A 27,405-nucleotide genomic window follows, 5' to 3' on the forward strand; every position below is an offset into this window, starting at 1 on the left:
CTTATAAGTTGTTATACCTTCTCCAACATTAGTAACCGTTCTTCGAAACTTCTTAACCATATTATTATAAAAAAACAATAAACGACGGATAATTGAGATCCTCTGACGGGTTCGAACAATTATAACTTTCCGATCTCATAAATGATGAGAACTGTTCCTTTGTAAGATTCAATGAACATGATAAATCAACTTAATCTTGTGTATTGCATCATAAATTAAACCTGGATCAAATGCCTTATAAGGATAGCAAATTCAGCCAAAAAATCATCATCTTTAATTGGCTTCAAACTATTATCCAAAGGGTTTGCTGTGGTCATTATTACAGATCTAACTGCAGAAGGACTCCATTCTGGATATTTGGCTTTCAAAAGTGCTGCTGCACCCGCAACAACAGAACAAGCTATGGATGTAGCAGACTTCACTGCATAATCTTCATACAAAGGCATATTCAAGCCCATCCTAGATGCTTCTACTTTTGGATTCCAAGCGCCTAAAATGATGAACCAGGTGCTAGTATGTCTGGTTTTGATATGTATTTATAGCTTCTTGAAGGGCCTCTTTAATCGTATTTAGCTACTGTTGGTTCAGAATCAATTCCTATAATGCTTTTTTGAAATACTAGGCTACCTCTTTGGTTACTATCGTATTTCACATGGTTGATCATGGTTTATGCATCTTTTGAGATAATCACAATGCACGGACAAACAAAAGGTCCAGGAAGAAATGAAGAAATTGGGTTTTCAGTGATTTGTATGGCTTCTGTGATGTTTGCTTTTGTTAAGATTTCCAATTGTTGAGCAGGAAATCTAACCTCTTTGCATATGATAATTCCATGAGGAGCAGTTAGCAATCATCTTTGAGATTGGTATTTTGACAAAAGGTTGTTGGACAATAGAGGTAACTTTTGCAACGTAGTATTTCCTGTGAATAAAGACCATCCAGTGATTTTTACACCATTTCCAAGAGTCAAAACTCCGGCGAACCAACGATTTGTTGTGCCTGCCGCAAGTGTTAAAACCCAAGGAACCATTTTCTATCCTTCCAAAATGTGGACCAACATTTCCTGCTGAACAAACAACCAGAATTCCTTTTCTCCATGGCAGGGAATGAAGCGATTGCCAGAGCATTTTTATGATTTATCAATGTATCCAAACTGCCAAACGATGCACAAATCACGTCAATGCCATTATTAATGGCTTGATTTATGGCGGCAAGAACAACAGAGAAAACAAATTCCTCATTCCGAACAACTTTGTACATTGCTAATCTTGTGCGCCAAGCAATACCTCTGGCAGTTTTCTTTGCATAACCAAAATAAGAAACTTCAGGTACAAAATTTCCAACAGCTATGGAGGAAACAAAAGTTCCATCTCCAAACATGTCCCTCGCTGAGTTGTTACCCTGTACTAGCCCTGTTTTCCTATAAGCTTGTTATTACAAAAGGAGGAGTTAAAATTCTCTCCTCCATCACATATGCCTTTCCTTTCTTTGGCATATCAGTATTCATTCCACTATCTTTGCAACTTGGGCTTTCTGGACAAACTCCACTATCAATAAAACCAATAATAACATCTTTACCATAATTTGAAAAGGCCACAAACCTGTGGCATTGTTGAGATTTAGAAATTCTGGTGTGCAAGCGGAATGGTATGCTTAAAATGCATCACATTGGGCTGTGACAAATTTTCTACACCTTCTCAAAGCTTCCAACTCTATCAAAGATAGAAAAGCACTAAAACCATGAATTGCAGTGTCATAAGTATATATAAGCAATGAAGTTGATGTGGTAGAATTTGCATACCTAAGGTCAGCGACAATGGAGAAATACCAGTTTTGGTGGCTAGAAAAAGCCTTTGTCATAAGGGACTTGTCCATGTGGATAATCTACACAGATCTGTTCGTCAATGTTGCTCTGGCTGGGAGAGTTATGAGAAGCAATATTGCGAGAATGAAAGACATAAAGGGAACCCCACTAAGAAAACCCATTTAGTTCTTCCTGACAACTAACTCACACTTTTGCTTGGACAAAATGACAAACAGCTGGTGAGAATTATACATATAGTAGATGAGAATCTATATATCAACAAGGAAAAGGTTTTTACATAAAGGGCTAAAAGATTAATTAAAGAACCATCTTCTTTGCAAAGAAGTTCTTGTTTAATTAGCAAGTAGCTTGTCTTGGTTTCAAACCAAAATTAATCACCGATCAAATTAATCCAAATATACATATGCAAAAAACTAAATTAGTTTCCTTGTAATATAGTTACATATTTGAACCATTCAACTCTATACCTTGAAAAAAGAAAAAAAAAAAAAAAAAAAAAAGCTTATACAACATTGTGGGTTTAGCATAGCATGAAGAGCCAACAATATGCATCATGCAGCGTCGTCATTTATTATTTATCAATTCTTTTGGTAATTGGACCATAGGGACACATACTACTGTAAACTTGATTTTAAATAACTAGTTTCTATCATTTTCCGTTGAGTTAGGAATATATATCATACACGTTATATGATAGCAATGCAGTGCGTTAAGAAATTGTCAAGAAGCGGAAAAAAAAAAAATTGTAATCATCATTTTATTATATTCCTTATTTACATTTTGATGAATTTCAACGTAAATGTGAGTGATGAGATAAAGTTCATATGATCTAATTTCATCAATGATAGGACGCTACTTGTGTGTGTGTGTGTGTATATATATATATATGTATGTATGTATAGATCACACTAGCTACAAAGAGTCCTATACAAGTAAATAAGAAATTGTCAGTTAAACTATCCTCTAATGGTTCATTCATTAGGGATGCACAGATTGCACAAAATTGAAGTAGGCAAGACAAGGACATTGGAAATTTAAATTTGATATTGAACAAGGACAAGGACATTGGAAATTTTCAAACTTGCCTTGACAGGGACATTGGAAGTTTGATTGAAGAAACCAAAGTAAGCCGTGTGGAGTCAAAAGAGGTCATTTGTCGGCTTGCAGTGATTCCTTTTTTTTTTTTCTTTTTTTTCTTTTTTCTTTTTTTTTGGTGGTTAAACGGTGATTTTAACTTTTATTATTATTTTTTTTTTTGGATAAACAAAAAAAAAAATGGACTTCCTCGTAATTGTCCTAGGCTCAAGAATTGTGGACTATTAGTAGATAGGACTAGATAATCTGAATAGGAGTTCCCACACCATCCAGTCCACCAACGCACAGCTGTCCCTACCATCCTCTCATACAGTGCGTAGCACATAGAATCCACACCAAGATTTAAAATGAAGCTCGTTAAAACTCGAACCTGCAACTCCATGCAAGTAGATATGAGGGGTTGAATCAGCTTCCTAATCCACCCCTTGGGTGTAAACAGTGATTTTAGCTAAGTAACAAAGAAAAAAAAAGGGGAAATGATGTGATTTATAAAAGCTTGGATGAATATGGTATGTAATATACAATTTAAGAACTTTTGGTATATACTTGACCACATGTATAGAAATCAGGAAATCAAGGCCCAAAAAAAGGGGGCAAGTGCCACACCATCATGCAAGTATCAATCTCCGTTACTTTGCAAAAATGTACAAAATACAAAATTTAGTAATTGCAATTAAAATTATTAATATCTTCATATAAATCAAGATGTACTGTTAGCTTAGACTCATGGTCTCACGTGATTAATTTCAAGTTTGTGTTGTCATATAAGAAAGTCAAGTAAAAATGGCCACATAATTATGTGGCAATTTCAATTTTACTTGATTTTGATAGCCGTCACCTTTTTTTCATAAAAAATTATAAATAAATAAACATCATCTTCAAGCTTCATATATGTCTATATATACCCATGTGACCTGTGTCATTTTGTACTTGTCAGCTTTATCCATCTTCCATTCCTTAAGAGAGAGAGAGAAGAAGAAAGAGAGAAATGGGGAGTCTGCAACCACCAACATCAGCAGCACAAACTTATGAAAAAGAAGTTGCAAAAGAAGAAGATCATCATCATCATCAAGATGCTGGAGCTCTTTTTGTTCTTAAATCCAAAGGTAGTCCCATTTCTCTTTTTTTCTCATTTCTCTAATTTATTCTTCTTAATCTCTTTGATGATAGTGAATTGTGACAATAATAATGAATAATGGGAATGGAATGGAAATGAATATTAATTGCAGGGTCATGGGTGCACTGTGGATACCACTTGACAACATCAATAGTGGCACCACCTCTGCTGAGCCTACCATATGCTTTCACCTTCCTTGGATGGACTGGCGGAATTTTATGTCTGGTGATTGGCACTCTTGTCACTTTTCATTCATACAATTTGATCTCTCTGGTTCTTGAACATCATGCTGAATTGGGTCATCGTCATCTCCGTTTCAGAGACATGGCTCATGATATTTTAGGTACTTTTTTCTTTTTTATTTCCTTCAATTAATTATCTATTCGTTTTCCTTTTCATTCAACTTTTTAGGGAAATTTCATTTGGTAACCCTCTTTCAAGGGTGAAATTGGAAAACGATCTCAATTTTCAAAATTTTATAATTTTAACCCCTATTTTACCAAAATGCCCCCACCCATAATAACACAAAGGTTTTCAAAAAATAGAAATTCACTTCTACCCCTTCCAACTTCCCACGCCGTCTGATTTCCTTCTCTGGTCAAATACAATACAGTGTTTAAATTCTTTATCTTTGGGTAGAAACACCTTGAAGAAAACTGTCCTAGAATTTGGAGTAAATATAAAAACATCTCTTCGATTTATAATAAAAGAGATTTATAATAATTTCATCCGTACATTTAGCCTTCACTCTCTTTCCTATTTAATTTTCTAAATTTATTTTTATATCTTTATTAATGTTAAATTATTTTTAAATTCTTTTTTATTTTGCAATAATTAATTTGAAAATTTTCCCTATATTTTTAATTAATTTTTATTTAAAATTAGATAAGCTTTTTTAAGTATTTATATATTTGATAAATTCATTTAGTTAAACACATTTGAAAATTTATAATATATTTAGTTAAATATATTTGAAAAAATATAATACATGTTAATACATTTAGTTAAACATATTGGATAAATTATCATTTAATTAAAAAAGTTTATCTAATTAAAATCATCTCAAAGGTTTTTTAAAAGATTAAAAAATTATCACATAGTTAAATAAAATCAATTAGAAATATATATTAACAAAAATTTCAAATCTTCAAATTAACTTTTACAAAATCATTAAAAAATTAATTTTTTTCAAAAAGAAAATAAAACACAAAGCATTTAAAAGTAATTTAATTTTATCAAATATAATTTAGATCGTTACATGGAGAAGAGAATAAAGGTCAAGGACGTGGATGAAATTATAAAAATTTTGAGAGAAGCTTTTGTATTTACGTCAAGCATTAGATACGTAAATGAAATGTTTCTCATATTTAAATGAGCAAAGACATGGTATGGGTAGCTTTTGCATGAGTTTTATATTTTTATTTTTTCTGAACTCTCCTTGAAAAACCATGAAATATTGTAAAAGATTGGTGAAAAAACAAAATGAATTTTGGTCGTCGCCCAAAAAATTTTCCCCATAATAGTAATAAAACGTTTTCGAAGGTTGTCATGTCTTTCCTTCCATCCGCCATAGACGCCATGGCTCTGTCCATGGTCTTTAAAGACCTTCACCTCTGCTTCTTGATAATCAGCTTGGACTTGGATCATTAATATTCCTCCGATTTGAAAACCAAGAGCTTGTTTTTGGATTATATGTTGAACTATATTTTATTCAATCTCATGCTTATCATTTAAGGAAGAAAACTATCCTTTCAAAAATATATGACTTGCACCATATTTAGGTTAGCCATAGTCAACCCAGAGAGCTAGAGTTGGATTTTGGAAATAGTTTCGCACCATTAACATACAAAAATAATCGGAGTATGAGTTTGCTATAACAACTCTTTTTCTTCCAAAAACAATATAAGAGTTACTAAAATCAATAGGGGTTTCACCACCAGAAACAAGATTTGATAATAAGCAGTCCTTCAACGAGTGTTCAAAAAATTTCGAACCCCTTTGAAAATGTACAATATTCTTTCCAACAAAAAAAAAAAAAAAAAAATAACAAAGAGCTCGTACGAAAGATTCCCATACCATGTATTATTGGCTTAATTAATGATGTTTCAACCTTAAACAATTTCAAATCAATCTTTACTACGATACTCAAAGAAAGAGACTTTCACTTGATGTCTATGAAAATGTTGAGATGGTAGTCTTATAACAATTTGATGATGATTGGAGAAAAAAAATTCGGTGGGTAAGAGGATGTCACGATGGTTTGATGACCAAATAGAAGAAAAATATGACAGTGGAGGATACTGCGATGGTGGGGTGGGTAGGTTTTTTGAAAACGTACTCTTTTTTTTTTTTTTCTTTTTTTCTTTTTTTTCTTTTTTGGTGGTAACGAAGAAAAGTTACTACAATCATACAATACGAATAAAGTCTTTTTCTTTTCTTTTTTTAGGAATACGAATAAAAGCTTAAAATTAAAAAAAATTCTAACTCTTCACTCTGATATTAAAATAATAATAATAATAATAATAACAACATCTATATAAAAAAAGGTATGTGATCTAGTTTGATGTCCTGTGTATCAAATTCTTTTTTCGCATGACAAAAAAATGGAAAATAAAAGCAATATGAAATGATCATTATGGACTGTTCCACATGCATATTTACGTAGGAAATAGCCGCCACTATTACGTGTAGCTATACTAAGTGAGTATATGTAATTGTGTGTGTTCATATATACAGTCATTCACCATTAAAAAAACACTTATTATGCTTCCCAAAGCAAAATTTGCTTCTTTTTTTACAAATGGATGGAACTCTTAAAATTCACATATGTGATTCCACACATTTGTATGAAGGAGAATTGTGCTGTCGAAAAGCACCAGAAATTTTTCCCACTAAAAGGACTTCGACATTTCCGCAGCCATCCCATTAGCATTGGTTAGTGGCCGGAGGATGCCTTATTTGATGCACCCATTATATATTATATTATCTTCATCTTAATGCACTATCTACCATAAAAGCTTTAAAAAAAAAAAATTTGTAAGTATATTATTAAAAAATAGAATTATTATTATTATTATTAATTCAATTTTGACCAAATCAAACGGTGGTGAAAACCCCTTTCTCCCATACCATTTTATATCTTAAGGTCTTTTTCGTCTCTCATTATCAACCACATTTTCACTTGATGCTTTTTTATTTTTATTTTTTTTTCATAAAATCCACTTGATACTTTTGTGAATGAGGAGGTGTGCACTTTTTATTGATGTGATGGGTATTGTTTGGGAAAGAAAACATTGGTTATAGAACAAAGGGTTAAAGAAAATCTTTCGAAAAATTTACAGAGTTAGTATTCACCTTTTAATAAATAAAATTTTTGAAGTAAAAAACATTTTTCATGTAATCATTTTCAAGAGGACATTGAAAGGTGGGCTTACTGTTTTTCTTTTTTATTTCTCTAAATGATTTAACGATTTAAAACGGAACTTTGAAAAAGTGGACATTACCACTAATTAATGTTTTTTAAAAGAAAAATTTTCATGTATTCATTTTCAAGTAAACATTAATTAAGAGGTGGGTTTTCTATTTTCATTTTTATATTTTCTTAATAACTAATGATTTGACGACGGAACTTTAAAAAAGTGGACACTGCTAGTGAGTGTTCCGCAAAGACAAATCGAAGAGTGGCTAGGGAAAGATGTTTTTTTTTTTTTTTAAATTTATTTATTTATTTTGGGATTTATGAGAAAGTACATGTTGACAAAATCAATGAAAAATCAATATGTCTTCAATTACTGCATCTCAGAACTAGGGGTGGATGTTAGTTCACTTCGATAGGTTTTTTTGTACTTCATTTTTACCAATCCAATCGAACCAAATGAAGAGGAAAAACCAAACCAAAGCGAGCTGATTATTTTGCTTTTGTTTGGTCAGGTTGAATATTTAATTATTTTTTATTTTTTTAAAAAATATTATAATTTTTTAATTATTTGAAATTAATATTATTGATTAAAATTTTTAATTATTTGAAATTAATACTATTAATTTTTTAATTAAATAATTAAAAAATATATTTAAAATAATAAAATATTAAAAAATTATATATAATTGGTTCGATTTGGTTTAATTTAGGTTAAAAATTATCCAAATCAAATAAAGTTAATTATATGAAAAAAAAAATTGCACTAAATCAATTTAATTTAGTCAATTTCATCTCACCCATATTGTATATAAATTATAAAGTGAATATTTTACCACAGGCTGTAAATTTTTGGTCGTTATTTAAAGGATCATCTATTTTCTTGCATATCCAACTAGTTGAAATTTCAGTCTCCATATTAATATCTAACGGTTAACAAATGGTGAAAAAATAGGGCCCAAATGGGGTCGTTATTTTGTTGGCCCAATTCAATTCATGGTCTGCTACGGTGCTGTGGTTGCCTGTACCCTTCTTGGAGGACAATGCATGAAGGTAATTCCATTGAACTTACTCCTCCTAATTATTTGTATTGTTTGTATTATTTGATTATTATCTTTCCTTTTCTGCTCTTTAATATCCTTTTTATCTTTCAAATTATATAAAAAGAGCTATCATAACCTAAATGACAATAACCATGTATATTAATTAGTTTTTATTTAATATCAAAACGTATTTCATAGATAGTTCTTTCGGTGCCAATAATACATAGTAAATTTAAATAGAAATAATTATGATAAATATTAGTTAATTAGAAAGCTTATTGATAAATATATATATATATATATATTTTCGTTTTTGCAGTCAATTTACTTGCTGTCAAACCCAAATGGAAGTATGAAGCTTTTTGACTTTGTAGTGATATTCGGATGCTTTATGCTGATTTTAGCACAAATCCCATCTTTTCACTCTCTGAGGCACATCAATTTGGTGTCCCTAGTGTTATGCCTAGCCTACAGTGCCTGTGCCACTGCTGCTTCTATTTATATTGGTATTATATCCCTATACTAAAACAAATTATAATCTATGGAATTAATATCCAATACAAAATTTATAAGCCATAAATTTTATTTTATTTTTGTTAGGAAATTCATCCGAAGGGCCAAAGAAGGACTATTCTCTAAAGGGTAACACTGAAAATCGCATTTTTGGGATTTTCAATGCAATTGCTATCATTGCCACAGCATATGGCAATGGTATCATTCCAGAAATTCAGGTTCAAAAATTCTTCAATTTCTTTTCAACCTTAGAACTTCATGTTAATGGATTCCATTACAAGAAAGCTTTCTCTAAGTCCCATTTTTTTTGTTTTTTGGGGCATCATCACAGGCAACACTGGCACCTCCAGTGAAAGGAAAGATGTTCAAGGGTCTATGTGTCTGTTATGTAGTGATTACAATGACTTTCTTCAGTGTTGCAATTTCTGGGTATTGGGCATTTGGGAACCAATCTGAGGGTCTCATCCTTACCAATTTCCTAGAAGATGACAAAGCTTTGGTCCCAAAGTGGTTCATTTTCATGATCAACATATTCACTATACTTCAACTATCCGCTGTTGGTGTTGTGAGAAAACAGTTCCTTTCTCTCTTAGTTTTTCTCTGTCTTTCTAAAGAGAAACCATTATTAAGCTGCATTGTTCTCTTGTAGGTTTATCTCCAACCTACAAATGAAGTGCTAGAGAAAACGTTTGCAGACCCATCAAGCAAAGAATTCTCTTCCCGGAATGTGATCCCGAGAGTAATAGCTCGGTCATTATCAGTTGTCATAGCAACAACTATAGCAGCAATGCTTCCATTTTTTGGGGACATCAATGCTGTCATTGGAGCATTTGGTTTCATACCTCTTGATTTCGTCTTGCCAATGGTGTTCTTCAACTTAACATTCAAACCATCCAAGAGAAGTCTCATTTTCTGGTTAAATGGCACCATTGCTCTAGTTTTTTCAGCTTTGGGAATCATAGCAGCAATAGCAGCGGTAAGACAGATTAGCCTTGACGCCAAAAATTATAGATTATTTGCTAATGTATGATTAGTCTTTGGCTATCTCAGCTCTGTCGTCGTTGTTGTTGTTGTTGTTGTTTTTCTTTTCTTTTTCCCTTTGTTTTTTTTTTTTTTTTTTTCTTTTTTTTTGGAAAAATAAAAGTGTATAACTCAATTCCGGTCCACCACTCATAAATTAGATGAGGAAGTTAGTGCCGGATTGTAGTTTAATATGTCACCAGAGCTGCAAATCCTATCCCACACGTGAAGGGAAGATGTTTAATACGTTTAATTTCTCAATTTAAGAATGGAGTGCTTTTTTCTTAACATTACATATGTATGAACTGGGTATTCAAAGTAACGGTTTTTTAACACTTAACTTTTTCCCAAAATTATTTTTATAAAATTAAAAAAAAAAAAGTGTTATTCAGATGATTAATTAAAATATATATATATATATATATATAAAGACAATAAATATTAAAAAAAAAGGACCACATTTAACATGATATTTTTATATCATGGCCTAATCAATGGAAATTTATGTGAAGTTCAATTTTAAAAAAAAAAAAAAAAAAAAAAGGAAGAGAGAATACAGAAACTACAATATAACCTCACATGTTATATATGAATCAAAATTAGTCATTGCTAGAAATCTTGCACTGCTACCATGCAAAATCAAAAAGATTGCAGTTTCACTTTCTCTAGTCAGCCTCCATAAAGTAATCTTCTTCAAAACTGAGGAAGGCTATTGTTAATATCCGGTGATCTTTTTTGGTCTGGCATTGCTTCTGAGGCTTGCAAGGCATTCAAACCGACATTGTGCAGCGATGCATTGTTCATTCTCTGGTTTCCAGAAATGACATTGATTGCTCCTCCATGGGAAGGTTCCAAGAGTGCAGATCTGGGTGTAACACAATTCTCATCCCCATTTATCGTTCGTGCAACTTGTATGGGAACTCTTACCAACTCTGAATTATTAAGCAAACTAGCAGCGCTAGAAGATTCAGTTGGACATCGCCTCTTCAGTTCCTTACTGATGTCTTGCTTAAAACTGCCAATAATGAGCTGATTGGAGACAGAGCCAAAAATGAGTCTTATGACAATTATAAAGTAGGATTATATAAACAGAATGGATTTTGAATGTGTGTGCAGAGTGGTTTACAATAAGTATAGTCAAAGCACCAAACACAACTTGGAAATGAAGATTTAGGAATCTTTTATGTTACTTTTGGGATTGAAATTTTTAAGTTAGTTTCGCTCTTCGGCTAAATGAAAAGCATTAGAAAATGGGGGAAGAAAATGTAAATATCCTAGAAAAGCGCAAAAATCCTTACTTGAGTGGGTCCAGCAGCTATCAGCGAGCCTGCTACACCTCCACCAAAGACCCTTCCATCAGGCTTAGCTAATGAAATACTTAGCATACCATTTTTTTTATTAGTACCACTCATTTCACCAAATACAAATGATCCTGATAGTGAGAGAATCTCAAAGCGACCCTGCATGAAGAAACTGAATCAAGAGTTGCTAAAAACTAACATATGATTTGGAATCTGTAGATCTTACTTTCAGATAGATGACACCGCCAAGCATAGCCCAATGAATATAAAAATAATAGTAGTTGTAACATGCCTCATTATACTTTTCTAGTGGGGAAAAAAAAAAAAAGAGAGAGAGAGAGAGAGAGAGAGAAGCAAAACAATAACATGTTTAAGACCATACACACATGGATATGTTCTGACTTGACTCTTTAGCTCACATAATCAATCCTTAGGCTTGCAATTTAAGCTTATATGTATTAATTTTTGTTTTAGAAGAAAAGAGGAAAGCTTGACCGCCATTCATGAAATTCAACAAAACTAGCATTCAATGATTGCAGTGTTAATAAACATTATAAAAAAAAAAAAAAAAAAGAAATTACAAGATCATGCCTCATGTCTCAAAAAGCCGCCAGAAGAACCAGGTTGACGAATAATAACGCTAGAAACCACACCAGTAGCAGAAAGAATACAGATTGCTCGAGGACCTTTTTGAGAAAATGATGTTATCTTCCTAAAAATATCCTGCAAATAACAAAGTAAAACATTCTTATTTATGGAAGATATGATAAAGACCATACCCATTGTGAACAACTGAAATTCAGGAGGGAAAATGTGAAAAGCTTCTCATAAGTCATAAAATATAACTTACTTCCCCAGTTTGTACATTAACTACATGAGGAACAAAGCTTCCTCCAGCAGTGTCAGCAGCAAAGCCACCTTCAAGAAATAAGTTGTAGATGTAAGAAACAAATATGCATGTTCAATCAAAAAGGAAATCAACTAATTAAGTTTGACTGCTAAATTAACAGGAAAAAGTTACATACATATTATTCTCGCTGTCTAGAGACACAAAATATTGGCTATAATAAAATAAGTTTCTCCACTGCTAATCATCACAACCTGATTAAGGACACAGACTTTGAAGGATTCATATCAGAGTACAAATCCCTTTGATCCATTTTCTAAAAACGTACAAGCTGTTTTTCTCAAAAAGCCAAGAGAAAAAAAGCAAAAGATTATCCTACAACAGCCACGGCTACCACAACTTCCTCTTTTTAACTCTTTGTCTTAGAAAAGTTGTTTTTTTTTTTTTTTTTTTAAATTAAAAATAAATAAATAAATACATAAAAACTTAGCCGTCTTAGTCAGATGTTAAATTTTGAAATAATGTCATATTTTGTAGCTCATAGGAGAAGAGAACACTCTTATTTTATGTCAAACAGAATCTAAGCATAAACCCAGTAAGAGAAGACAGCTTTGTCAAAGAGACAAGGAGAGAAGAACAAGGAGCTTCCTTACCCCACTCTGCCCTTTAAGCTGAGAACTAAACAACATTCTAATCTCTTCCCCTTCTATTCATCCCTGATAATCTATGGCAGAAAACAAGAATGTGTACAGCGTAACCTAACCACTCGAACCCTAATAAAACCACATTTTATAATATTTATCCAACTATATAAGAACCTTTTTGACAAAAGTAAAGATTTTTTCAGTCAATGTAAACTTTTTGCTAGAATTATCAAAGGATATAGTCATATGTATATGCAAAATATTTGCTTTATTATATTATAAGGTTTAGTGTTATATAAAAACATTCCTCTGATCACTTGCGAACAGTTCATCTACACCGTCACCAAAAAAAAAAAAAACAGTTCCTCTACACAGAGAACAAAAAAAAAAAAATCCAATCTTAAAACTATAAATAAACAAATGCTTTCCAACTATGTTTTTTTCTTAAAAAATAAAATAAAATAAAATTTGGTTTTTCCAAACCACTTTTTAACAGAATAAAGTGGATTGAAAATCCACAGAACTGCCAAAACAAAGAAAGAAAAAAATAAAATAAATAATTTTTTATACCAAACATTTTGTTTGAAAAATTGAAAAATAAGTCAACCAAAACCCACAACCCGAGAAACCATTGCCCACAATACATTATCTACACCATTGCAGACACAGAAAATTGATGGGGCTAATGAAGATGACAAAAATTCAGTTTCAAAACAACATATATGTCTAGTATCAAAAAAGGACATCTAATGTTTTTTTTTTCTCCCAAGTACAGAGTAAAACCAAAAACAAAAACAAAACTGACAATAACAACATAATATCATAAAACACAAAAAAACAAAGAACAAAACAAGCAAACAAAATCATAAAATGAATATAAACAAAAGAATTCACTCACCGAGGGAAGCCAAAAGCTGCAATTTACCAGAACCACGTGGCCTTCCTCTCCCTCTTTTGAAAGAACACTCAGAGAACGCAGAAGAAGAAGAAAACACAGGAGGCGGTGGAGACACGTGTCTCACCATATCAGCCTCAACGTCATATTTCCTGGGTCTACCCCTTTTCCTCCTCGTCGCCATGTCCGTACCCGTTGAGACTCCATCACCACCTACTCCTTCTCCACCAACAGCGTGACTCTGTTCCTGGTTGATACCCTTTTCTGGGTTTTCACTCCGCAAGTGCTCGGTTTCGGTGTTGACCGGAGACCCAGATACCGAACCATTTTTCTGTTCCATGGAAAACTGACAAAAAGCTCTGCAAACAGCCCAAAAAGCCAACAGAGACTGAGACAGAGATAACAAAGACTCTGTTTCTCAGTAGAAGAAGATGAACAAGAAGAAGGAGGAGGAGAAGAGGGAGAGTTTGAACCAACAGTGAGTTCGTGCCAAAGGCGCCAGAGAAAAAGAAAATATAAAAATATTTTTTTTTATTTTTTATTTTTCAGGAGAGACTTTGAGATTTTTCTGAACCTTTCTGTGTAATAATGGAGAAAAAGAACCACTCTCTTATAGGAATTGTTCCTATTTCTCTATATTCCTAAAATACCCTTCACTTTTTTCTTTTTTCTTTTTTTTTTTCTTTTTTTTTGTGCTTTTCTCTTTTTCTGGTTGTTTTATTTCCTTAATAATCCATTCACCAAAATAAATAAATAAATACCCCTAACCCTAATATAATATGCTATTTTTCTTCCTTTTTTTAATTAAATTAAAGAATCTTTTTCAAATTGTAAATTTTTTTATATTTGTTTTTTGAATTTTAATTTTTTAAAGGATATATATTTCTGAGTGTGGATGCAATTATAACTGATATTTTTTAATGATTATTAAGAGATCTTATTTCCAAATATTAATATATTTGAATCAGGAAATTATTCATTAATAGTAATTAGTTCTTATTTTACACAGATTTTTGAAATTTTTTTCTTTAAATTTGATTCTTCTCCATTGTGAGTGGTATTGACCAAAAAAACCACATATTGGGTACTCATTTATTATAATAATTATGCAAATTAAATAGAAATTAACCCTATCTCTTTTTTTCTTTTTTCTTTTTTTAAAGAAATAAACCCAATCTCTAAAATTCAAAACCGGAAAGAGTCAATTACAATTCCAATACAACCACTAAGCTTGAAGCCTTGAAGGATAAGTTTTGATTAATAATTTTTTTTCTTCTTTTTATTTGATTCTTTTTTAAATTGAATTTAATTAATTGTTTTTTGGGTCCTGGAAAGTAAAAATCTTTCTTCGTTGTCAAAGCCATTTACAATAAATTCTTGGCTGTATCTTTGTTGTGATTATTTATGATATTACTTTTACAACGCAAAATATAGTCACTAACAATGTTTAAAGCAATGTTTATGATATTACTTTCACCAAAAAAAACAATGTTTAAAGCAAGAAAAGGAAAATTAAAAAAAAAAAAAAAAAAAAGCCACTAACGAAGTGAACATGATGGAAATTAATCGTTTACAGGAATAAAACAAAAGAATAAAAACAAATCAAATTAGTCTTACTCTTTTCCTTTCTTTTCTTTTTCCCACTTTTTGAGGGCAAAATGGGAACTTTGTTTAAATAAAGACAAATTGCAGTTAAAGGATTTAAGCATAGTGGTCCCTTCTTCCATATTATATGATTCTCATACAAGTACGTTTTGCTACTTCATTTGTATTTCTTTAGCTAGAAAACACATCTAAAGTCTTCTAGAATCCAAACGGCTAATTTAATTTAAAAAAATATATATATATATATATATATAATTAATTTATCAAAATTTTTTTCTGAAGAAATTAAATATCAAATTTTGAAAGGATATTGATCCTTCAAATTTATATTTAAATTAGCAATATATTCAAATATATATTAGCTACTCAATTTTAATATTTAAAATCAATCACTAGGGAGCCAGAATTATCCATTGATATTAGACCAGATAATTCTAGCTCGTTAATGGCTGATTGGTTCTTGTAGAAAGCTATTCGACGACAGCTGCAAGCAACAACTTCAAGTCTTAGCTGTGTTGTCTCTCCTAGTTTTCCTAATAGAGTGGCTCATGAATTGGCCAATTTTGCTATATTCATTGTGATGAGCTTTGTACTTGGGATGGAAGAGGACCCTGTACGATTCCTTCCATTCTTTCTTGATGATGTTTCTGATTTATTGAATCAACTGTTTGTGTTTCTTTATCCAATATATATATATATATATATATATAGTTTCGAACTAAATTATTAACCCAAATAAAATTATATAAATATTTAACTGAACTACAATAATGTCAGTGGAAAAGAAAGAAATTGTTGTTTAGTTTAAAAGAAGAAGAAGAAGAGAGAAAGAAAGAAAAAGAGAGAGAGAACCAAGGAAATTAAACTAACTATTTAAGTTCAAGTGATTGAATGCTTCAAACATCACAATTTTCATTTGCTTTTTATGAAAACATAAATTATGGCAAAAATAATAATTATAACATTCTTTCATAATAATAATAGTTATAAGTATAATTGAAATTCATTTATTCGAAGAATATGAGCCACCAAGAACTTAAAATTCAAGCAAAACATCTCCCACTATATTCAAAGGGAAGAAAAACTGCAGATAAATTTAAATAAAATGTATTGTAAAACATACATTCAAATAAAGGCCAAAAATAAAATTGGGAAGGCCATAGAGTGTCTCAGCTATCTTTATGTCATTCAATTTCATCTAGATGTCCAAATACTTCTTTCCAATTAGATGAAGCTTCCTCTTGGGTCCGGAAAGTCCAGATATGAGTTTTTTCTTTCTCACGAGTTTCCAGAATTTCCTGCATTCAGACAGACCCGCTTTCCTTATTTGCAAAACTAAACATAAAACTACATATGATTAGCACTACCAAAAGACCAGAAAAGAAAAAATGGGTAAATCAATGACTGCCACTGCAAAACAAATCTTGTTCATTCCATGAAATGTTGTCGCTCAGCTTCAAAGTACAAGAAATCTGTAAAACTTTTAACTAATCCAAGTCTAACACTACTAAGAACTTGAAGTAGCTTTAGGTGCCTTGATACCACTCAAATACATTTCAGTTCAATATTAGAAATGTAAAAATAGAGTCAAAAATTGACATTGAGCCAAATAAAAAGATATAAGCCTTTCAAACAGCTCTCAACAATAGAGTAATTAACCAGAAATTAATCAACAGGATTGAGAATTTAACTGCCAAGATTAATCAAAGCAATTATTGATACTAGAATTTAGAATTTCAGGTTTTAGATAACCTTACATAATAGAACCCAAAAGTTGACAATTTAAAGCAACCATTAGAGCAAAAAAAACCAAAAAAGAAAAAAAAGAAAAAAAGGCAAAACAAAACAAAACAAAAAAATGGTAACCAACCTGGACCTCAGAAGACCGCTTTGTCTTCAAACTGAGACAATCAAAAAGAGCATTCCATTTCTGAGAACAGTTGTCAAGTTGACCAAGTCTATAATATTGCTGCATTTGATGAACTGGAGCTGACACAATAACGAACATCATATCAGATTTGATGATATAATGCTTAGATGTATGACAACAACAAATAGAAAGATTAGGAAAACAAACCCAAGAAACTGAGTGTTTTCTCTAAATTTCTTACAGAGAAATACCAACATTTAACATATATTACAAAATTTTAACAGAAGAAAAATACGGCTTTGAGAGAGAATTGTGTTAAACGAAGTGTACAATAGCAAAACCAGAGAGCGTCGAAGCAGGTGGAGCAGGATAATCGCCGCCCAGAAACCCCATTCACTTCCTTCTCTGAACTCATAGCCAAGGGTGGTTTTTCCTACTTCTTCTTCTTCCTTGTCTATAAAACCAAAACAATTGCACCACCCAAAATTCTTCGCAATCTTCTTATTCCAATAATGCTGGGGAAGGGAAAAAAATAAAAAAATAAAAAATTGCTAATCAGTTTCAGATAATCAGAAACATAATTCCATGTTCAAACCCAACTCATTCAGATCCAAAAATTAAAATTAAAAAAAAAAATGAAACAGTGACCCATCTAATATAACGAGTCCATGTACAAGAATATAACGATTTTAGGAACCAATGGCGGCATAAGATTAGACATAAAAAGTTAGTACCTTTGAATCGAAATCCCCTCTGAATCGACGTTACAGCTCTGCTATCCAATAAACTGGTTTCTTCAATAATCATCCGAAATCCACCACAAAAAAGATTAGTGATTGAAGAAAGATTTGAAACATAAAATTTGTTTTTAAAGTGCAGACAAATGATGAATCGGCCGTGTCTTTTTAGTTTCAACAGAGAGAAGCTGACAATATACATATATATATTTATATATATGTCCGTTTTGGGAAGACAAAGAGAACGGTGCGTTTTGGGTAAAATTCCGAAGGCAAAGGGCTCATGTGAACTGACATAACATTTTCCTTTTGTTAAAAATTAAAAGGATAAATAATTTCAAAAAATAAAAGGTGCGAAAAATAAAATAAAATTCCCAATCCCATGAAATTATATCAACATTGAAGGGGAGCTTGTTTTTTCCTTCTACAAATCTACAACGCATGCATAAGAATTCCTCAATTTTTATCCCAAAATAATTAACAAATAAAATCACAAAAGACCCTAGTATTTTCTTTTTGGGAAAATTGAGCATATTTTACATTATTGATATTCTCTGTATTTTTATATAAAGGTTGCAATTATAGAAATACAATTGTTAGTATAAATTCAAAAATGTAACCTTAACAAGTCTATGAATTTCCAGCAAGTAAATGTTTACATAATATTCATACAATACAAGCCACATTTTGAATTGCTCGTAAAGAATAATTGCTTCTCTTCAAATTTTACAAAGATTTGAGTATTCCTACGAGATACATGCCCTCTAATAGAAAATTCTCGATGAATCCCACAAACTCCAAAAAAAAAAAAAATAATAATAATAATGATAATAACATAGCCCTCCCTAACCATTTCGGCCACTATCTTAAGCATATAAAAAGCCCTTACATTATATACAATTCTTCTAGCTAGAATGTGAAACAAAAACTATCAAAAATTTTCGAAGGTTAAGTGAAAAGCATCTTCAACTCCTCTATTCGAGCACTTCGAATTTCTTGATCCGTTAAGGCACCGGAAATCATCCGCTGCTTACGTGCTTGTACCGCTTCCATTCTTTCCTCAACCGTTCCCTGCCATCGAAAAGTTAGATGTCAATCATAGCCAACTTAAATTGCTAAAGAATTTCTATCTCCAATTTAAATTGTGAAACACCAGGTTGTTAATAATCATATCCTAGAGGCAAGAGTACATGGCTATTCCATTTTATTTTAATAAGCTGCAATTGCATTTTATCATTCTATCGAAGCCCTTCAGCATACTCACTAAAATCTTGCCCAACAAAGAGACCCAAAACAGAGAAAATTTAAGAAATAAATAAATACAAAATTCCAACTGCAAGATATATGCTACTGGAGAAAATATACCTTCACAATGAACCGTTTGATCATCACCTTTTTTGTCTGTCCAATGCGATGGATGCGCATAACTGCTTGTTCCTCTACAGCTGGATTCCACCATGGATCCTACAAGCATAAAAGGCATAAGATAACTGGTGATAAGCAGGCTAGATTAAAGCATCCCACTTTCCACCTATCCCCTCTAATCTTATCCAAAAACTCTGCATGGTTAAAAAAACCATGAGTACAACTGCAATGAAACAAGATATATGATAAATTAACTATGTTATCTGCTTCCGCCATTTCAAATAGAGCTAGATAACAGCATATTCACCCAACCAACAAAAAAAAAAAAAAAACAAAAACAAAAAGAGCTAGACAACACCATCATAATATAAAAGTCAAAAGCTTATTCCATGATCATACCATCACAAATGCACTGGAAGCTGCTGTTAGATTTATTCCAACTCCTCCAGCCTTCAGTGACATCAGCAACACCTGATGCAACAATACACAAAATCCAGCGATCAAGTCCAAACTGCCAAAAGAGTATTAAATAGATAGCCCCTCCTAAAGAAAATTGCAACATGAATAAAGCTGGTAGCCACAAACCAGGATTTTACTATCTTCTGAAAAATCTTTGATTACTTTTTCACGTTGCTGTAGATTCAGAGTCCCATCTAGGCGAACAAATGGAATGTTATTCCTGAACAGAATGAATAATATTAATGCTAACTCCAGGATCAGAAGTATCAAATTACCAATACAACAGAACTCAAAAGAGAGAGTATAGATGTAAAAAGGACATTTACATATCTAATATGATTAGATCAGTGAGAATTTATAAAAAAATAATAATAAAAGGTCAAAAACACTTTTAGGAAACATAAGCATGTTAAGTATATATACTGAGAGATTAGCTTCCTTGACATCCTTAATGCCATCAAATTCTACAAGAATAGGAAAAGCTAATGTTATCACGTACAGGTTCATACTTCATACAAGAACACTGGATTTTTTTTGGTAATTCAAATGACAACATTGGTTCTTAAGTCAAAAAAATGAGAGCTAGATTGGCCCCTTTTGAGTGATGAAACCATTTCCTACTAAAGCTACATATTCTGCAGGCTACTATAATGTTGCAAATAGCACACAGACACACCACATAAAAAACTCTCCATTGAACAAATCTCTCTCAGCATATGGCTGTACTCATACAACCAATGCATCCTTTTATAAATATTAGACTTTTTACCGAGATAAAGGAATCTGCAACAGGTCCAGAAAGGCAGTCCACTGGCTGAAGACAATGCTCTTGGAGCCGGACAAGCGAAGAGTTTCAAGTTCACGCAACAAGGCAACAACTTTAGATGACTCCGCCCAATTTTTATCAATATCAACCTGGAATCGACTCTCAGTTGGAGCTGTGATAAGATCTTGCCTACCGATGACCTTCCTGTAAGCAGAGGAAAAGGTTAAATTCGAATCTCAAAAAAATGATAATATGAATACAGCAGGACTTCACGAATAAACTAAAGCAGAGCTTGGACAATTAAGATAAGCTAAGCCAATCAAAATCCAATTGAAACAATACTTAAAAAATACCTACAAACAGGACATAAACCAGAAGAAGCATTTTGCCAACTTGCCAATAAACATTCACGGCAAAAGCGGTGAGCACAAGGCGTCAACACTGCATCTTCAAATGCTTCAAGACATATTGGACACTCTCCTTCTTCTCCCCTACGCAGCTCTTCCACAACCTCTTGAATATAAGCCATTGAAGGTTGATCTTTGGCTTCCACTTCAGCAGAACTCTGACTGCCTTTAAGGAACCGTCTTGCAAGCTTATTGAGATCAGAATATTCTTGTGTATCACCTCGACTAGACAAACAAGTAGCCCATCACCAATCACAGCTAGATAAAATTACTTGAATATAAAGACTATTACATAAAGTAATATAAAATACAGAAAATTTTACCTACTGTCCATATGGCAATCAACATAAATATGAATCAACGACTAAAAATTAGCTTAGTTGATTATTGGCCAGAGAGGTACCAACAAGCAAGTGAAGCAACCAAAAGCTTTTGTACAATGTTGAGGAAATTGTAATCTCTTCACTGTCTTTGGGTAATACAACAAGCTGGCATCCAATTAAAAACAAATAAAAAAAAAACAATCCAAATACACACCTCATCACAAGGAATGGATGATCACAACATTGGCGAAGTCGTAAGAGTAATTCCAATATGGAAGCATAATTATGAAGAACCCGACCTTGCTCAACAAATTGATCAAATTTTACCTGTAAATAAATATGTTCATTACAAAGCATCAAACATGATACTATCAATTATAAAAATAAAAAAATAAAAACACGATCTTTCATAATAAACATACCTTGGATCTTTTAAAAAGAGCATCATAAAAGTCTTTTTCAGCTTCTGTGAGTTCACAGTACATCACCTGAATATCAGCCGGTGGAAGGACTAAAATAGGCCTGCGGCAAAAAAAAGATACTTAGAATTACACCATCATCAAATTGAAATAAATGAAAACAATGGATTAAACGACGTGTCTCCCATTGGAAAACTTGCCTGCCTTCACGATCTGTGGTGAATTTTGTTCTCCTTAACATGATTGGTTTCAAGAGGGATTGAACCAACTTTAACCCTCTTTCATCACCCTCTTCAAAAGGTTTCTGAATAAGTTTATTCCACCTATCACACAAGAATATAAATCAATCAGAAAGTAATCATGCTACATTGACTTACCAAGGAAAACAATCTAATCAGAAATAAAGTAGAATTTTACTTAAGCTACGATTATAAATTTCCACACCCTTGAGGCAATTAACTTAAAAGAAACTAGGTCCACGAAATATGTTTTGGACCACACGCAAACACAGATCTAAATATGTGCAGAAAAGCCACAACTAATCACAAGCATATACGAATATATTATATTGGTCTTCCATGTAATTGGCGCATTGAAGCTTTTCCAACATGCAATTCCAGGATTTGAAGCAAAAAAATAATAATAATGAAAAAAAAAAAATGCAATTCCAGGAACATGCTAATCCATATGGCTATTTGAATTGAAATCCCCTAAGCCTCAGTCAAGAGGTGCAACATTGGCAACAGAGCAATAAAATTACACAAGCAAAGAGAGAACTCCAAATTCAGAAAACCTAATTTCCACTGTTCTTCCAAATTTTAAAAAAAAAATAAAAATAAAAATTTCATTTCCAATAAATGTGCAATAGACAATGCCTTCTCAATAACACATGATAAGGTTTGAAATCCAGCAAACGTTATATTCCAGGAGAGGTTTTGAGCAGTTATGAAAATCATGAAAACCTATTGAGTAAAAGTCAAAACCAAAAATTTTAAGCACAAAAGGACACAACATATATGTTCCACTAACAAGAGGATTTCAGAACTTACCATGCCCAGTGACCCCAAGGTTCCACCCTCAAAAACCGAAGAAGACTGTATAAGTCCTCCAGATTATTCTGCGGCAATAAATTAAATTTCAGGATTCACCAAAAACAAAATAATAATAATAAATTTAATTTTGGGATGCATTGCAACAAAGGATCAAAGAATAGCCAAAATAAATAAAATTAACTACCCAATAGACAAAATATCATCTCCACATAAAGATGACAGAATTCTTTCATCCGCTATTGGAAAGAATCTTTAAGACCAATATGCGTCTTCACATAAATTTCCAGCAAACTCTACCTGGATAGGGGTGCCAGTAAGACACCAGCGACGATCAGCAACTAAAGCAGCAGCAGCCACAGAAATCTGGCTTTTAGAGGACTTAATGGTATGTGCCTCATCAAGAACAACCCTAAACCATCGGACCGAGTAAAGCCCCCCACTGTCCTCAGCATTCTACAGGAAGAAAAATGCACCAACCTTCTTCTATGAAGAAATGCAGCAAAATGTGCCCAAAAATTTTTTCCATAATATCAAATTAAAAGTTGTTAGGTTACCTCTGCAGAAAATTCTGAAGCTAGCACCCCATATGTAGTAATTACAACATTGCTTTGGGCCAAAATTTTTGCATCTTTTAATCTACTTTGTCCGTAATGAACATATAGAGATAAAGACCCAGGTTGTGTGTGCATTTCAATCTCTGCCTGATAACATAAATTCTCAATGAATTTAAGAAAAAGGGGAAGAAAAAAAAACAACTATGCTTTGATGTTATGAAACTAATAGAATCACAACCTTTCAAATAAACAGATGAGACATGTGTGCAGAACTACAATATATATAAACACCAAAAAAGAAAGTACCTTCCACTGGTTAAGAAGAGTCATAGGACAAATTATCAAGTTTCCACCATCTATAAGCATGTTCTTTTTCTTCAACTTATCAAAATCTGAAAATTTTGTGACTTTTCTTGGGAGGTTTGCTGAATTGTCTAAAACATTGTTGACTTCACTGCCTTCGCTGGACGACTGGCTTGTAGGTAGACTAACAGATGATCCAACTCTTTCTGAATGAGCAAGGAGGAGTGATATAGTCATGATAGTCTTCCCAAGGCCCATAGCATCTGCAAGAATCTTCAAAAGCATAATAAAATCAATATACTGTAACATACCTACCAACAATAAGTACCAATTTGAGATTTTATCTTAAGTTGAGTCATATAAGACATACTCCCCCTCTTGCCATTTGAAGAGTGCTCGGGAATTCTGTTGTAGCATCACCAGAAAATGCATTCAAATAGACAATGCAGCCCCTCCTATATTTACAGACACCCAGTGAATATAAGGCCCATAAGTAAGCCAAAAGTAACACAAGACATCCCAACGTACTTGTCAGCAAGACGATATGCCTCCCAACAAGGGTGAAGTGTTGTTGCCTCCCCATCCATGCATCGTCCTTTTTCAAGTTGGACCATCCAGTAAAGAGCCTGCTTTTGGTAAGGGCGAAGTTCACACTGAAGTGTACGAGGGGGATCCATTTCCTAAATAACGAGGCTTTCAGAGAAATTTCCAGCTATATGCAGCAACAAACCCTACTAATGCATCAGATAGTCATAAATTACAGTACCTCTAACTCAGAGCTGTCTCCAATGCCAACAATATTGTCAAGGTCAGCATCTGAAATGGATTTCTCATCTTCAACTTCATTTCCATTGTTAGAGGGATGCTTAGACTTGTTGACATGCAAAGTTGAGGCCTGAAGATAAGAACTGCCCTGTTCAGGTAAGATCACAAACCAACATCCACTGCAAAACATGACTGAGAAAAAAGATATGAAGTTTGCATACCTTTAGGTCTAAAGGGCGCTTCCTTGTATACAAGTTATCAGGAGTGAATTCTGCCTATTGTAGATAAAATTTATGAAAAATACGAACCTTTGAATACAACATTTGAAGAAAGAAGAAAAATAGATAAAATGTAATTAAAAAGAATGATCACCTTCTTGAAAGGAGTCATACCAAGCAGGTGGAACAATGTTGGGAGTGGATGAACCACTGATTCGTCAGCAGAAGTACTTGCTTGCTTAAGCGAGGTGCATTTTTGCTTGCTGAGCATTGAACTATTGATGTATACACTAAATTGGATAGAAATTCAGATTCAACAACTATAAGCATTACACTGAATATATAACACCAAATGAAAGTAGTAATATAATTCACCTACAAAAACACATTATAGACTATAGCACAACACCGCTGAAATAGATGATGCAACAAAACCTAAAGCATGCATATTTCGATCATCTTCAACTCTAAAATATGAAACAACACATTTTTTGCATGGAAAACCAAACAAGGCAACATAGAAGAAATTCTCTACCATCGAATCACAAGTTATAAATTTGCCTGAAAAGTGACATTAAGCTTTACCTTAACGACAAATCAATGCTGTCCATAATGCTTAACATATCAGGAGCATATTTACAACGCCCCTCAATCCTAACCTTCTTATCCCTCACAAGTGGCAAAAGACACCGAGCCCATGCATTAGGTATTCTACCAATCTGCCACAAACCCATCAAAAAGAAAACGAAATATCCAAAGCTAAGCCTAAAGAATTAAAAACTTCACATTTCCAACTCCTCAAAGGCTCAAATGATTACCTCTCCGGAATCTCTCGTAGAGAACCTCACAATCTCGGAACAAGCCGCTGCATGACGTCCCTTCCCGAAAGCTTTGCCTGGCGATGGTGAAGAAGAAGAAGCATTCTTAGATGGAAATGTGAAAACCACTTCATCGCCGGCCTTGATCCTCCTCCCTTTGCACGTCGACAACCCAGCCAGTTCACCGCAACCGACAAGCCACCACCCGCTTCCAACCGAACTCTCCCGCTGACACACGTCTTCTTCAACTGGTCTATCCCCGCCATTGCCGTCGCCCTCTGAAAGGCATCTCTTTCTCCCGAGAACCTTTCGCTTCGAATTTTCCACAGCAGGTGGAGTATCGGAGCTCGAATTGCGACGGGAAAGGTGGGGACTTTTCGGAAACCCTAAATCGTTGTCTTTGAAATTGACCTTTCGCTTCGAATTTTCCACAGCAGGTGGAGTATCGGAGCTCGAATTGCGACGAGAAAGTTGGGGACTTTTCGGAAACCCTAAATTGTTAACTTTGAAATTGAAATTGGGGGTGTCAAAGATTATGTTGATTGCGGCAGTTGCGTCGTTGTTGGCCATGTGAAGGGCTCTGATGATGTCCATGTCGGAGTAGTCGGAGCCGATGATTGATCGGACGGTGGATACCAGTTCATCAGTAACCGTGTTGCCCATCAAGAAAAAATTTGAAAAAAAAAAAAAAAAATTCCAGAGTCCTAAATCCAGGAATAAAGAAAGGGAAATGGAGGGCTGAGTGTGGAACAAAGTAGCTTCAGCGAGGCAGCTGGTGGGGAGGCAGTTTCAGCAAAAACCCTAAGCGATGGATGCTGGAATTTGCGACGGCTTCAAAATGGCGGGGACGGTGTATGAATTGTTGCCGTGGCACTTTTCCCGCCATCTTGTCACTTTAGTTTCTTTCTGTTTGTGTGGGATGCTTTTTCTCTCCTTTTCCGTGCACAAAAAGTTTGAGACTTTACAAAAATATTTTGTAGAACAAAAAAAAAAATTGAATTTGAAAAACAAACAAAAATGAACAAAAACAGCATATATTTACAATGTATGTCTTTGCTATAACATTTTATTTGACAAAATTGATGATAAATAAAATAGAACAATTTTTTTCACACTCAGTTTTACTTTTAGCATCGATTGCATCATCGACACATAAGGTAATTGTTGCTTGGATGCATTAAACTATAATTGTAACCATAATACTTTTACCAAAACTATATGTATACTAGCAAACATTGTATATAACATTCAGAAAAAAAAAATTATATATATATGTATACATATAATTTTTCTGTATATTTTTATTGATGTAATATGTTGCATAATGATATAACATCGAAACATGTTGCGGAGCATATCCTAAATAATCCTGAACAAACCACACAAAAATGCTATGTATTTTTATGATAAATTGTAATTTACTGTCCTTATTTATTATAAAATTTTGCAATTTGTTTCCATCATATTCATCTGTAAAAATTGAATAACTGAATTAAAATAATAAAAAAATAATAATTGAGAAGGCAATATGTTTTTTTTTTTTTTTGCATTTTGGAAAAAAATGAAAGCATATAATAGTTTAGTAAACCTACCTCCATATATTTAATCGTTATCTTTTATATAGATCAAATTGAGACATTTTTTAAAGTAAAAGAAAATTTCATTTTAGATTCTTTTATTCTATCATAATTATATTTAGATTTTATACTAATGAAAAAAAAAATCATAAATTGTTTTTTAGTTTTTATATTTATCAAAATAAATTCATTTATCATTTTTCACCATTTAATTGCCGAAATGATATTAAAAAATAATATTTTAAAATTAAATAATATTGTTAAAATACAATTATAGCTTTAATCTATTAAAATTAATAAAAACTAACTGATTATGGGTTAATAATGATTTTTTTTTAAAAGTGTGAGATAAAAATATAACTAAGGCAAACCTAAAAAGTCTTAATAAAATCTTTCTTTTAAAATAAACCAATAAAAAAATATAAAGTGTGATTTTTATTATTAATTTAAAC

The 27,405-nt window shown here is 32.6% G+C and overlaps 5 protein-coding genes across 7 annotated transcripts; 1 reads left to right on the forward strand and 4 right to left on the reverse strand.

The window, feature by feature from the left end:
- Positions 1–215: 215 nt before the first annotated feature.
- On the reverse strand, positions 216–1,380 carry LOC132799630 (subtilisin-like protease SBT3). The gene is made up of 2 exons (XM_060811942.1): positions 1,059–1,380; positions 216–490 (listed from the first exon to the last, which is right to left on the reverse strand). The coding sequence occupies exons 1-2, from the start codon at positions 1,378–1,380 to the stop codon at positions 216–218; spliced, it is 597 nt and encodes a 198-aa protein (XP_060667925.1).
- Positions 1,381–3,869: 2,489 nt separating this feature from the next.
- On the forward strand, positions 3,870–10,250 carry LOC107410598 (GABA transporter 1). Its single transcript, XM_016018046.4, has 7 exons — positions 3,870–4,026; positions 4,150–4,380; positions 8,408–8,505; positions 8,815–9,001; positions 9,096–9,226; positions 9,340–9,573; positions 9,658–10,250. Exons 1-7 carry the CDS (start codon positions 3,909–3,911, stop codon positions 10,036–10,038), a joined length of 1,380 nt encoding a protein of 459 aa, XP_015873532.3. The 5' UTR covers positions 3,870–3,908; the 3' UTR covers positions 10,039–10,250.
- A 336-nt stretch (positions 10,251–10,586) lies between these two features.
- LOC107410591 (AT-hook motif nuclear-localized protein 1) lies at positions 10,587–14,316 on the reverse strand. Its single transcript, XM_016018039.4, has 5 exons — positions 13,719–14,316; positions 12,180–12,247; positions 11,921–12,052; positions 11,327–11,488; positions 10,587–11,057 (listed from the first exon to the last, which is right to left on the reverse strand). The coding sequence occupies exons 1-5, from the start codon at positions 14,053–14,055 to the stop codon at positions 10,722–10,724; spliced, it is 1,035 nt and encodes a 344-aa protein (XP_015873525.3). The 5' UTR covers positions 14,056–14,316; the 3' UTR covers positions 10,587–10,721.
- Positions 14,317–16,298: 1,982 nt separating this feature from the next.
- On the reverse strand, positions 16,299–18,114 carry LOC107410596 (uncharacterized protein C227.17c). Its single transcript, XM_016018044.4, has 4 exons — positions 17,925–18,114; positions 17,521–17,705; positions 17,191–17,309; positions 16,299–16,618 (listed from the first exon to the last, which is right to left on the reverse strand). Exons 2-4 carry the CDS (start codon positions 17,603–17,605, stop codon positions 16,505–16,507), a joined length of 318 nt encoding a protein of 105 aa, XP_015873530.2. The 5' UTR covers positions 17,606–17,705; positions 17,925–18,114; the 3' UTR covers positions 16,299–16,504.
- A 413-nt stretch (positions 18,115–18,527) lies between these two features.
- On the reverse strand, positions 18,528–26,349 carry LOC107410584 (DNA repair protein RAD5A). Of its 3 annotated transcripts, XM_016018031.4 has the most exons (20): positions 25,377–26,340; positions 25,144–25,277; positions 24,713–24,848; positions 24,562–24,615; positions 24,342–24,470; positions 24,104–24,255; positions 23,946–24,030; positions 23,579–23,848; positions 23,273–23,419; positions 23,016–23,171; positions 22,716–22,783; positions 21,867–21,989; positions 21,670–21,769; positions 21,462–21,574; positions 20,871–21,149; positions 20,521–20,721; positions 19,878–19,971; positions 19,692–19,763; positions 19,293–19,391; positions 18,528–18,998 (listed from the first exon to the last, which is right to left on the reverse strand). In XM_016018031.4, the coding sequence occupies exons 1-20, from the start codon at positions 26,037–26,039 to the stop codon at positions 18,876–18,878; spliced, it is 3,198 nt and encodes a 1,065-aa protein (XP_015873517.3). In that variant the 5' UTR covers positions 26,040–26,340; the 3' UTR covers positions 18,528–18,875. The 3 variants fall into 3 exon arrangements, with proteins under 3 accessions (XP_015873517.3, XP_024926951.3, XP_015873518.3); XM_025071183.3 differs by lacking the exons at positions 18,528–18,998; positions 19,293–19,391; positions 19,692–19,763; positions 19,878–19,971 and having other exon boundaries at positions 20,528–20,721; positions 20,915–21,149; positions 25,377–26,349; XM_016018032.4 differs by lacking the exons at positions 18,528–18,998; positions 19,293–19,391; positions 19,692–19,763; positions 19,878–19,971 and having other exon boundaries at positions 20,528–20,721; positions 20,875–21,149; positions 25,377–26,348.
- Between the last annotated feature and the right edge of the window lie 1,056 nt (positions 26,350–27,405).

The sequence above is a fragment of the Ziziphus jujuba genome, chromosome 10 (assembly GCF_031755915.1).
Source record: "Ziziphus jujuba cultivar Dongzao chromosome 10, ASM3175591v1".
In the NCBI taxonomy this organism is placed as follows: Eukaryota; Viridiplantae; Streptophyta; class Magnoliopsida; order Rosales; family Rhamnaceae; genus Ziziphus; species Ziziphus jujuba.